Source organism: Drosophila sechellia, chromosome 3R (assembly GCF_004382195.2).
Source record: "Drosophila sechellia strain sech25 chromosome 3R, ASM438219v1, whole genome shotgun sequence".
In the NCBI taxonomy this organism is placed as follows: domain Eukaryota; kingdom Metazoa; phylum Arthropoda; class Insecta; order Diptera; family Drosophilidae; genus Drosophila; species Drosophila sechellia.
Genome location: NC_045952.1, coordinates 26,706,516 through 26,718,160, shown reverse-complemented (window position 1 = coordinate 26,718,160; position 11,645 = coordinate 26,706,516). Strand labels below are relative to the sequence as shown.

Genomic DNA, 11,645 nt, shown 5'->3' with positions numbered 1-11,645 from the left:
TTATCATATATATTCTTAAATTCCATTTTTTTAACGATTCCTTAAAAATTTTATCGGCACTGGCTTCTGTATGCCCATTAAACATTCGATACTTCTCGCACATCAAACCTTTTAGTGGTATTCATCCTTAACCGCATTTACCTGCATATAACAGGTAAACCGGAAAGTTTATAACATTCATTCGAAAATTATAATAAACGCCACTCGTCTGGACTTTAAACTTGGATTCTGGGCACTTAGGGCTCGTTTCATGCCACCCCTTCGCCGACTAACATTCAAAGTTGGCCGCATCAAGCCACATTGTTAGCGCTAACTACCAGGAAAGCCCTGCGGCCTTTTCTGTTCCAGGCTGTGTCCCTTTAATGAAATGTCGAATCCTGAGCAAGGACCTCGTTTGCCACCCATTACCCGCCGCCCGATTCACATGTGTGTGTGTGGGCGCGGCTTGTTCGCGAAAGTTGATAAAAGCGCCGCGAGACAAATTCTGATGTGGGTGTGCTGTTGTTGGGTGCAGGTTGTTACCTGTGAGCAGGATGCCGTACATCAATCTGCCGCTGTTGCCGTTTCGGGTGCATGTTTATCGTGTTTGCGGCTCATTAAATGCTTCTCATTAGGCCCGGTCTGAGTTCAGAGTACAGGCCAACCGACTGCAGCGCCAAGAGGCTGAGCTCGAGCTCCTTGCTCATCCTTGGCAGGAGCCAGCCGCATTAGACTCATGCAGAATGTACTACATGTGGAGCCGGCAAATTAATATGATTCTCGATGTCTTTCTGTTTGTACAGCACATATCGAAATCCGATAGTAGCAATCATATCAAATATTAGGCTCGAAATTGAACAAAAACAGAAGCGTAATCAGAATCTTGGCACACATCAGGCCAAAGGAAGTGTTTATTAGAGTGGTCCTATTCTGCATAATAAAATATATTTTTCTTCATATGAAAATATATAATAATGAAAAGAAAATGTATTTATTTATTTTTGTGCTATTAAAGCACACTTCCGGCCTTAGGGACATCTTGCAAACTTGCAAACTTTTAGATTGAAGCTTTGGCAGATTTTTGTGGTGCACAATGCATGTATGGCTCATTTTAAGCATGCACCAATTAGTATTGCAAGTGTAATTTCTAAGTCCACCCTGAATATCAGACAGAAATGATTCGATAACCGGCCAGAATCAGAATTCAGCTCCTAATTGAAATCGACTATGTTGATCATGGGCCTCTTCCCGTCTGCCGATGACAGATGTCGGATTGAAGTCTGCTCCCTTCCTTCTTCCCCTTTGATGTGCAATGTGCAATGTTTAGGCCTTTTTATGAGCCAAATCCCTGTGTCCGTGTGTTTGTCTGCCCGTCTGTGTGTTTGTGGCTGACAAACAGCTTAAAACCTTGATGGACATTAGGCTAGCAGAGGGGGCCAATGTGGTGGGATGTTTTACATTTCAACGTCTGTTGGTCGAAACCAAAACCCGAACCAAACAAATGCGCTTTGAGGCCTTTCACTCACTTTGGCTAGGTAGCAATTACTGTTTGTTTATGCATTTGTTATTGTTGCCGTTGCCGTTGCAGCCAAAGAAGTAGAATTGAAATTTGAAATTCATAATTCAATTGAAGTTGTGCTTGGCTGGCAGCATCAACAAAACCCGAGACCAACAAATGGAATTACAGAAATACACAGGAATTAAAATTGATATATCAACGGTATATAACCGCGAGCACTTGTAGCTTTCAATTTAAATTGAACTGTCTATATATTATTTAAGTACTTGAAGTCTTTATTTGAAAAAGAGGTAAAGAGCCATGATCAAATTGGAATATGAATTAGTTAATAGCTTTAGATTTGTTAAAGAAAGAAGCTGGTAAATAAGAATTATAATTAACAATTGAACGATTTTGATAATTCTTCTATCATTTTTTTCTGTGCACTGCTGCTGCAGCAGAAGGGAGCGTGGTCGCCAAAGGCGGACTACGTGCATGTGTGTTAATTGAATGCAGCTGCAATTGCAGCAGTATACCATCCAAATGCATTGCCAACTGGAATTTTCTTTGATCGTTTTGCCAAAGAAGGAACGCAAAATGTACGAATGGAAAAAAAGAAATGCCAGCTCCTTTATATACGTCCATTTGCTGACATTTTGTTTAAAATGCATAAATCATCAAATGCTGCAGTGTCATAAACGAAGCAATGTACAAATACACCGAGACAATAAATAGATATGCGCTTGCATACGAAAATCAAACACGGCATATTATTATTTTGTGAGCTCGGCAAAAAGCAACAGTAGCAATGAGCAAAAAAATGGGAAAATCACAAAAATGGAAAATAGAGAAAAGAATTCAACTAGAACGAGGCGAAATTCGTACCCTCATCGCCAGTTGCAATAAATCTGCTGGGGCAGTCATAAATATTGATTTCGAAATTGTCCCTTTGCATGATGCTTGCATGTGTGTGTGTGTGTGTGAGTGTGAGTGCGATGTAGCCACGCCCCCTTCGACCCACTTCACTTAGATTTGTCGCTCATATTAGCTGCAGAAATGAAAATCGTTTTCCAATCGTATTCTTGTCGTTTACCTTTTCCTCTTACCGTCGCCGCCCCCACATTTCCCATTTTCCCATTGTTCCATTCAAGTGTAATTTGCAGTTGCTTTGCCTGTCGTTGTTATTATTTTGCTGACAAACGCTCTTTTTCATACTCTATTTAACTGAAGGTCCAGTGTCCTAGAAACCAGCTTTTAAAATGAGGAAAAGCTTGGATGTGGACTCTTAGAACCTTTCATCAAGCATTTCGCTCTCATAATACTTTGTGAGTGGTTTGTTAGCTGCCACACGAAAAATCTGAATAATATTAAAACAATAAATGGTATTTATTATTTCTCAAAACACATACTCAGATTTGACATCCGCGGTTTTCCAATTAAAACAGTTCAAACAGAGCATTTGGCAGTCGAAGTTTGCCTGAGCTGCCGACCTTCTCGAGTGTTGAACTCAATATTTTCAATATGATGGCAATCGGGTTTCGAGTTTTATGCTTTCGTCATTGACCGTCGATGGTTCCCATGGATTCATCTTAGGTCGCCCATCTTGAACCATTGTTGTTGCCTTTGCTTGTTTCTGCCACTGCCGTTTCGCAGAAAAGTTTCGAATTTATGATCCGTCACTGACTTTAGAATTATGGCCAATGCTTGCTGGCAGGTGATTTGCCAGGGAAACTGGGAAAGAGGGGCGGTAGGGGAGAAAGGGCAGGATATCGAAGGGACGACACATATGCTGGACCCAGAATGAAATTGAAATTAAACTCATAATTCATAGCGGACCCGCTGCCTTCAGCGTTCAGTTTTGGTTCTTCTATGAAACACACGAAGAGAATTCTCCACTGAGTATATACGATAAGAAGTGCATGTGAAAAGTGTAAGCTGATAAGCCTTCAGCGAATCAAAAATATGTATACAAATTTAATTAGCACAAACACACATAAGATTCGTAATAAGCAAGGTTTTAAACAGAAAATAAAACTGATACTCAGCTTTCGACTTCAAAATCAGTTGGCTGTTGAATTTCCGCATGGAACGAAGATCACAGCAAGATGGATAGTACCACATGGAGCGGATCTATGGATCAAACTATGCTCCCTGGCTGACTGAAGTTCTATCGGATTCTAAAGTAATCTGCGCTGGAGCACTCATAAATAATCGTTAGTATAATCAGCATGTTGTTTCTCAGGTTATGCAGCGATTTGCTTTAAAAAGGAAGCACAAATTTGAAAAAATCATGATAGCCACGAAAATTTCCGAGTAACAAAGGCCTACTTTCCGATGATATTTTCCCGCTCATCAATACGAATAATTTGTGTATCTTTCGGTTGCAAACGAAAGTGGAATTTAAGACACACATACGACCGATGTGTATCACAAAAAGTCCTAAAAGCCATTGGGAGTCCTTGGACTGAGACAATCTGAAATGATCCTTTCAAGGGCTTTTTACGATAAGGAATCCTTAGTTATCGTGATAACGAAACATATTCTGACGTTTATATCAATGTTATGTCCCATAATAACTGATTTAGATAAGTACTCCAATCATGAAATCAGTATACTAAATAGTTAATGGAAAATTCATTACTTGAACAGTATTGAGTTGGATTTTTAATTGGTTTCCTATTCAACATTTGCTCGCTATGAAACGGAAATATCAAATAAGAACTTCTCTTTAAGTACTGACTCATATTTCTGAATAAATTATTTGTTGGTGGCTTAATCTTTCAGTTAAATAAATGTTCTGATCGCTGATAAGAAAAAACATAAAAGCGCAGCGGGAAGCGCCAGCTCAATGGAAGATTGCTTTTAATGGGAATCATTTGAAAGTATATTTTAGTTTAAAACAATGAGTGCGGCACTCCGGTTTGCGGTATTTGCTCTGCTGCTGTTTTACCAGGGATCAGCATTACTTTTAGAGCAGAATTGTGGTAAATGTTCTGTATTTAGTCCCACTCCATGGCTGGTCAAAATTCGAACAGAACTGAGTTCGAATGTCACGTGCACTGGCACGCTTATCAACGAACGTATGTATTAAAATACAATTGTATTAAAATTTGTGAACAATGTTGCTGACTTCGAAGGGTTTGTCTTGACCGCTGCGAGCTGCATAGATTACCAAGCTGAACTGTATGTAATAATAGGAGAAACACTATACTCTATTCACTAAGTTCCCTTCACAGCATCGTTCGCTTGGGAGAGATTGGCGGAACCCTTAAAAACAGCAGTAAACTTCAGTATGAAGAAATCTATGTTGCGAGGGCGATTGTACATAGGTCTTATTCCTCAGAGACCTATCAACATAATATAGCCTTGCTCAGATTGAAAACAAGTGTTGTATATAAAAGAAATATACAGCCGATATGCATTGATGTAAACGTTGGAAAAGTACCAAAAGCTCCTACCTTTGAGATGGAAATGAAAAAAAATGAAGTGCCTAAAAAGGACAAAGTTGACATCCTTAATCGTTTTCTCTTATGGCTTGGAGTGCGAGATCCAGAACCCGATGTCATTTTACCCCCCCAACCCATTGAAATTGGGTGGCCACTCATCAAACAAATTTACAAGTCTACAGTATTTCATCAATACGGCATTCTGAGCCATCATAATTCCAAGTCAAAGAAGGACGTCTATACCGATGTAATGGCCTACGCCGATTGGATAATGCCGCTCGCACTTGATGTGCATATAACCATGGCCCCAAATACCGATTTTGATTTTAAAATTTAAATACAAATTTGTAAACTTTTACTTCTATGTTATGTTCAGTTCTAATGTTGCTATTGGCCGCTGTCGTTTACTTCTTGATTGTATTTAATATCCTTAATATGATGGAGATGGAGATGTCAAATCTCTCCCCGAACTGGACGCACTACACCAGGATATTCCCATCTGGTAAGGTCCTGTATTCTATTTCTTGTCTGCCCTGAAATCAGCTTGTGTGTGCGTGTGGCGTAGTTGACAATGTTGGGCTATAAAATAACCATCATACTCATCTCTGAATGCTGACAGTTTTTGCGTTCCTCTGGGAATGGTTGCTTGGATTTCGGATGTTACTAAAGCTTATGAGTTATCAGTCCATCCCCTAATCATATGTGTTTCCTTAAGCTTTACTTGCCATTCATTTATATGGTTAACTACGGATAGTTATGTAGGTCAAACTTTAAGTAAGATTAGTAGTGAATATAAATTAGACTGATTAGTTATTTGAATTTATATTTATTTATTTATTTAATATGCCGAAAGCGAATTACCTAAAAGCCGCCATAAGCGCAAACTATTAAGACATTTGATTGCAAATCGATAGATTTTAATCAACGTTTATTAAATTTCCACTTTATCGTTGACCGCAGATGTTAAAGTAAATGTGTAAAATGTTAAAATGTTACCGCTGAAAACTCAATTTATTTTATCACACAGCCCCACATACTATAGTCTTTTTCCGAATTCAAAAATCGTTGCTCCATACACGGCCATCGACACTTTATCCAATTACAAATAGCCCTTTGACTTTAAAATAAAAAATATCGTTATGGAATTGGGGCAAATAAGCTGAACATGAGTCACATAAATTGCCTGGAGGTCCTAAATCTACATCCCCCATTTGGGGACCTTTGCGCCCTCCTATGTGTCACATTGTTTTTTAAATATTGGCACAAAATCAAATTATCTGCTATTTGTCAATAAATAACTACGGACAAAGGCGCAACTTTATTAAAATTCACCACAAAACGTTGCAGTTTCCGGTTTCAATTACGCCATAAATTTTCGGCTCTACACACCCGCACTTGGGGGCGTTCGGAGGGCGAGGGCGTGGTCGTGTCGGTCATTCGATGACATAGAGCCCATATTGAAATTTAAAGCCCCACTGGCAATCTGTCGCAATTTACAACCCGTGTCCTTCCCGAATCGACTCAGTCATCCCTTCTCCGGTGGACCAGTCCAATGCCCAAGCTCCACCCGTTCCACAAAACACGAAATGTGAGCCAATATAAAAGCAATAAAGCACGACATGCAAATATAGCAATATGAAATCTGCCTAAATCGAGAGTAAGCCCTTGGAATCCAAATAGCAGGGAAACCACTACACAGAAACAAATATTTTAAAAAACTCCTAAGCTAGAACATTCTTAAGTGATTAAGAAGATGCATGGTTACATTAGATGTGCAATATACTTAACCCTTCTTTTTAATAAGGATTACTATCTTTAAAAAGAAAGTGCAAACACTAATATAGATCTTAACCCCTTTTCGTAGTTCACTTACGGCCTGCTTGTCTGGCTTTATGAATTATTGTAATGGCCGCCAAATGAAATTATAAATTTCATTGGCCAAGAAACTGGCACAGATCAAACGACGACAGCGTGCGGCCATAAACATTAATAACCAATATGCCAGCAGGCAGAAGGCAGGACTCGCAGGGGGACTCGCAGGACTCGGAGGACCAGGTAAAGACAGGCGTGTGAAGCGCATAAACAAGCCGCACAGGATTGCAGCGAAGAAAGGCCAGATCCTAGCAGTTTTCCCTGGGCGAGGCAAAGCCACTTTTGCAATTTATGGCAGCGGGGAAAAGGCGAAAAAATCGCGAGCAAAAGCGCGGCAGAGCAGGGAAAAGCAAAGTTTGTTACTTTGGCACGGCTTTCACCGATGATGCATTGATGCGGATTTAAAGTTTAAAAGGTTTCGCGGCCGCGCCAGAGGGATAGAGAGAGAGATTCCTGACAGCCATTTGGCGTTTTGGCGCATAATAAATTCGAGCGGTAGACACACGGTTTAATTTATCATCAAAGGCTGCGAACGGCTGACTGGCAATCAGGGCCTAGCGAAAGGCGACTGGCGAATGGAATTTATTGGACTAACTTACGGACAAACCAGGGAAACCAGCCAAACCAGGCCAACCAGGCAAACCAATGCCGAGTTGATGGCTTCGTGGCTTCCAAGGTGTCTGTGCATAGTTTATTTCAAATTGGTTGCTTCTGCCAGCGATCCGCCAGCAGATTGATTGGACTGATGAATGAATGCTCATAAGAAGCGGTCTGCGCCACTCCATTGTGCCCGCAATCCAGTTTAAAAATTCCATTATATGGTTTGCTGTTTTTGCAGCACTATTTGCCTTCAATTGGTTATTTATTGGCATTCATATTGGAATGTTTAAACAATGGGTGGAGCAGCAATTGCGGGCTTAAAGATGATTTTCACTCAATATTTTGTTGGGGGTAAGTACTCTTCGAAAATATGAAATCGTTTTTATTTAAACTCAAAAGTCATTTAAGAATCAGAAACGAGTTGTGACTGAAACAATGCTAATAATCCCCGATGACGGTGAAAGACCAACCAATTTCTTGGCAATAAATGGTCTGAAGTAAGGGGATTCATAATTTTCAGCTTGAGATAAGCACATGGGGATACTTGGAGAAGGGACATGACTCGGCTGTATCCTCAGATATGGGATAGTAATAAAAGGGCACGCCTGGATGGCCAGAGACGACGGCATCCTCAAATCAGGCAGAAAAATGCTGCCGTGTCTGACTAGCTGCTGATACTGGATAGGATCTGACGGGAGATGATGGGATGGGGAGCATGGGTTAGGTCGGAATGGGGTAGTCAGTGTGTCTATCTGTGTTCCACATTTCATTACGCCGAACATGACGATGCTGGAAGCACGTAACAAGTTTAAATTGCGCTCGTTGACTGTTGACTGCCGTGCGGAAGATGCCGATATCGATGCCCCGTATCCCCATAGCCCCATTGCCATATCCACAGCCGATTCCTGATTCTGATTTCGATTCCGACGCTGCTGCCGGCCAAGTCATGGCCAACAGCCGCAATTGAACCAGAAAAGTGTATTTATATGTAACGGAAATGATGCTGCACTTATGTCCTGCCACACGGAGCAGAGTGGAGCGAATCGAGTTGGCCATCCACAGATTTGCCTTGCTAATAGATGATTATGATACCGTATATGGATACTGTATAGAACATACAAAGCAGTGCCCACTCCAAACTGGCATCTTCCACGGGCAATTGGCTGGGCGATAACGCGGTATTATGCATAATTGTGAGTGGAAAATCTGAAAATGGCTGGGGCAGCAATGATATGAAGTAAATAAAGTTGAGAGTGTGCGGGCACTGAGAAAAAATTATTTAAAAAAGCAAGAACTTAATTAGCTGTTAGTCCAACAAACCAAGAAATATTTATGATCAATTATTAAGACTTTTTAGGATGTAAAAACATACTTTTTAATCTTTAGTTTCTATTAGGTTTAGATAATCCATATTTTTCTATGCTTCTTCAGTTGATTTCTTTTCGTGGAATCACAGCCATTGCTATGACATTACTTTTTATGTAGTTAAAGCTAAATTGATGTGAGTGTGTGCCTGTTGTGATTTTGTTTCTACTTGGTGTACCTAATTTAATGGCCACCTCCACTCAGCCTGCTATCCGAGATTTGGAAGCCTGTTCACCTGGCAATGGAATAATGGCAGACTTATCGCTCTTGCCAACTCTGTTGATTTTTATGGCATCTTGGTTTTGGTTTGGGCTTCGGGTTCGGCTTCGTGGGAATGCGTAAATGAAATTATTATCTGAGGGATTTTTGGAAAGCTGAATAAATAAATTTTATGTCTGCGGCTGTGTGTATTTTTATGGCCTGCCAGTCGGTTGGGGCGAACTCTTGCAGTAAGTGTTGCCTGTTTGCTCAGCATTTGCATTTATTGTAATGGCCCAAAAGTTTGTCTATTTCAAAGTCATGCACGCTGTCAAGCATTAAGCGTTTCACACACCTACAACAAATAGAATGCAGGACGAAGGACGCAGGGCACAGGACGCAGGGCACAGGACGCAGGACAGGTATGCATGCTAATGTTGCGTATACGTTATATTTTCAGCTGCTGCAAAACGCGACTCGCTGCTCCCTCAAATATTTGTGCAGAGCCAAAAACGGGCACACAAATGTGTAACCAACACGCTATTTGCTTGAGGCAAACTCACAGATACAAACGTTCATACGTACGTACATATGTACTATGCTTGTACGTAGCTATATGCGGATCCCAGATGCGACACAGTGCAAATAAAAATCTTGGGCAAAAAGGTGAAACGTGTATTAAATAATTCCTTTGTCGAGCACATTTTAATCGTGCAGCAGTAGCGGCAAACAAAGGCTCCACTGGACGCCAGCCCAAATGTCCAGCGGGCACAACAAACATGGCCCATGGCCCATCCCCCATCACCCCCACCCACCACTTAAGCACCCTTAACCCTTTCTGCAGCCCAACAAAAAAGTGCAAACTTTGTAAAAATTCAGAACCAGAAATTTGTTGTGTCCACGTACACGAGCTTTTCGGTCTGTGGTCGCGCATGCCAACTAAGTGGACTTCAGATCGCTGCACTGAAAAAAAAGAATACAAAAGGATGCTTAGACTTAGATGGCACATAAAACAGCGGCATTTCAATATATGAATACCATGAGGTAATCTATAACACTTATTCTCTAGTAACAAAAGGCAAGGTATCATTGCTCTTCTTTCTTTGTGAAATTAATATATATGTTCCTGCGAGTGCTTGGCTCATATTTATTGAATAGCACAATTTTTCTCAGTGTGAGTTTTGCAGCAGGCTAAGCCTAGCGAATGGATGACAGCGGTGCAACGGTTTGACAGGCGTGTGAAGACAAATTTCTGGGAATTTTCGCTGGGGCGACGAATTCAAAGCAACGAAAAATGAAAATATAACACTCGTTCTCTCACTCTTGCACACATGTGTACAAATGTTGTGAAAACAAATAAAGGCGGAAAACGTACCCCCTTCTCTGGTGTATCTGTGTGTGCCATGTGTGTGTGTGTGTCTGTAAGTGTGTGCGAGTGTGTTGGTGTTTTGAGAGGGACCACTGCGGTTTTGCAAGCATCAGCATCAGAAATAGAAGGAGAAAAAGCCGAAACTGAAACTGTGGCAACGGCAATGACAAAGCCATGCCATCTTTTTATTTATTTATTGTTTTTGTCTGTGCTGCTGCATTGGTGTTATTAGTGGCGCTTTCCTGCTACATAGTGTAATAAAGTACAAGCGCCACACACGAAATACCAAAACTGTAGCGTCAGCTGGCATCATTCGGCATTATATTTCTATATTTTACGAGTGCGAGCTGCGCTGGTAAGCCAAAAATGCGATTCAATTTTTGATTGGAATTATAAGTTTTTTTTTTCATCTATAGGTTTATTTTGGATAGTGCTTCGCAAGGCTTAAGTGAGTTTCCATAACTTTAAGGTCACTAATAGCAGACAAGAAGAAAACTGTTTAAATACACATAAGTGATCATCATTGTGTTCAATTACCCACTTTCTCGTACGTTTAACGGTCTATTTTGCAATTTGGAAATAATTCAAATTAAATGAAGTTTATTTTAGGCGCATTTAGTTCATGCAAATGAAAAATTTGTAAATGCCATGAAAATTGAAAATTTAAAGCGAACAAAGCCGGGATGCCTTGGCTTGCATTATATTTGATAAAATTTATTGATATTATTATGATATTATTATTAATTATCCGAGCAATTTGTGGCCTGAATTTCTGATGTCCCATAGGTAAATAGCATTATTTTCTTGTTGTTCGAAGCAAAAACTCTCCTTTAATCGACTGTTCGTTATCGTACTTTGCAATTGGTTTAAATAAAATTGAAAATTAAATAAAAACTATGTAAATTACAGCAATAAATTTCATTCGTTCGATAGCTGGCCCATAAAGCGAAATCAGATAATGGCAATTATCCATCTGGCAGTTAGTTGGGTCGACAAAGGCTATGCAAAAACTTTTAAGCCGGGCCAACTCGTAATCAGTTTTATGCAAATGAAAAGATAATAATTACATCCCACACGACACTTTTGTCTCTTTTGTGTGTGCGTGCGGCTTCGGATTCCGAGCAATTAATTTACAATTTTCGGTTAACTGGCTGCCAAGAATAACAAAACAATTAATACAATCAAACAAACTTTCCCAAAGAAATTAAAGGCAAGTGCCGCAAAACCAAATAAAGTCCTTCGCAGTAATATCCCATTCCCACCTGTCAGAGTACTTTTTGGGTTCGTGTGGCAGTTACTAAATGGAAAACAACAAGGC

At 40.2% G+C, this 11,645-nt stretch overlaps 2 protein-coding genes across 2 annotated transcripts; both read left to right on the top strand.

Moving 5' to 3' along the window:
• The first annotated feature begins 3,545 nt into the window (after nt 1-3,545).
• LOC116801674 lies at nt 3,546-4,344 on the top strand. The gene is given in 4 exon segments (XM_032722654.1): nt 3,546-3,690; nt 3,729-3,815; nt 3,818-3,923; nt 3,925-4,344. Coding segments are annotated over 4 exon segments (420 nt in total). The 5' UTR covers nt 3,546-3,596; the 3' UTR covers nt 4,058-4,344.
• Nucleotides 4,345-4,351: 7 nt separating this feature from the next.
• On the top strand, nt 4,352-5,281 carry LOC116801673 (serine protease 41). Its single transcript, XM_032722653.1, has 3 exons — nt 4,352-4,557; nt 4,615-4,660; nt 4,714-5,281. Exons 1-3 carry the CDS (start codon nt 4,380-4,382, stop codon nt 5,258-5,260), a joined length of 771 nt encoding a protein of 256 aa, XP_032578544.1. The 5' UTR covers nt 4,352-4,379; the 3' UTR covers nt 5,261-5,281.
• The last annotated feature ends 6,364 nt before the right edge of the window (nt 5,282-11,645 follow it).

Coding starts and splice junctions, on each gene's coding strand:
- LOC116801673 (XM_032722653.1), top strand. CDS start 4,380: ATGAGTGCGGCACTCCGGTTTGCGGTATTTGCTCTGCTGCTGTTTTAC. Junction 4,558..4,614: donor TGGCACGCTTATCAACGAAC/GTATGTATTAAA, acceptor CTGACTTCGAAG/GGTTTGTCTTGACCGCTGCG. Junction 4,661..4,713: donor ATAGATTACCAAGCTGAACT/GTATGTAATAAT, acceptor TTCCCTTCACAG/CATCGTTCGCTTGGGAGAGA.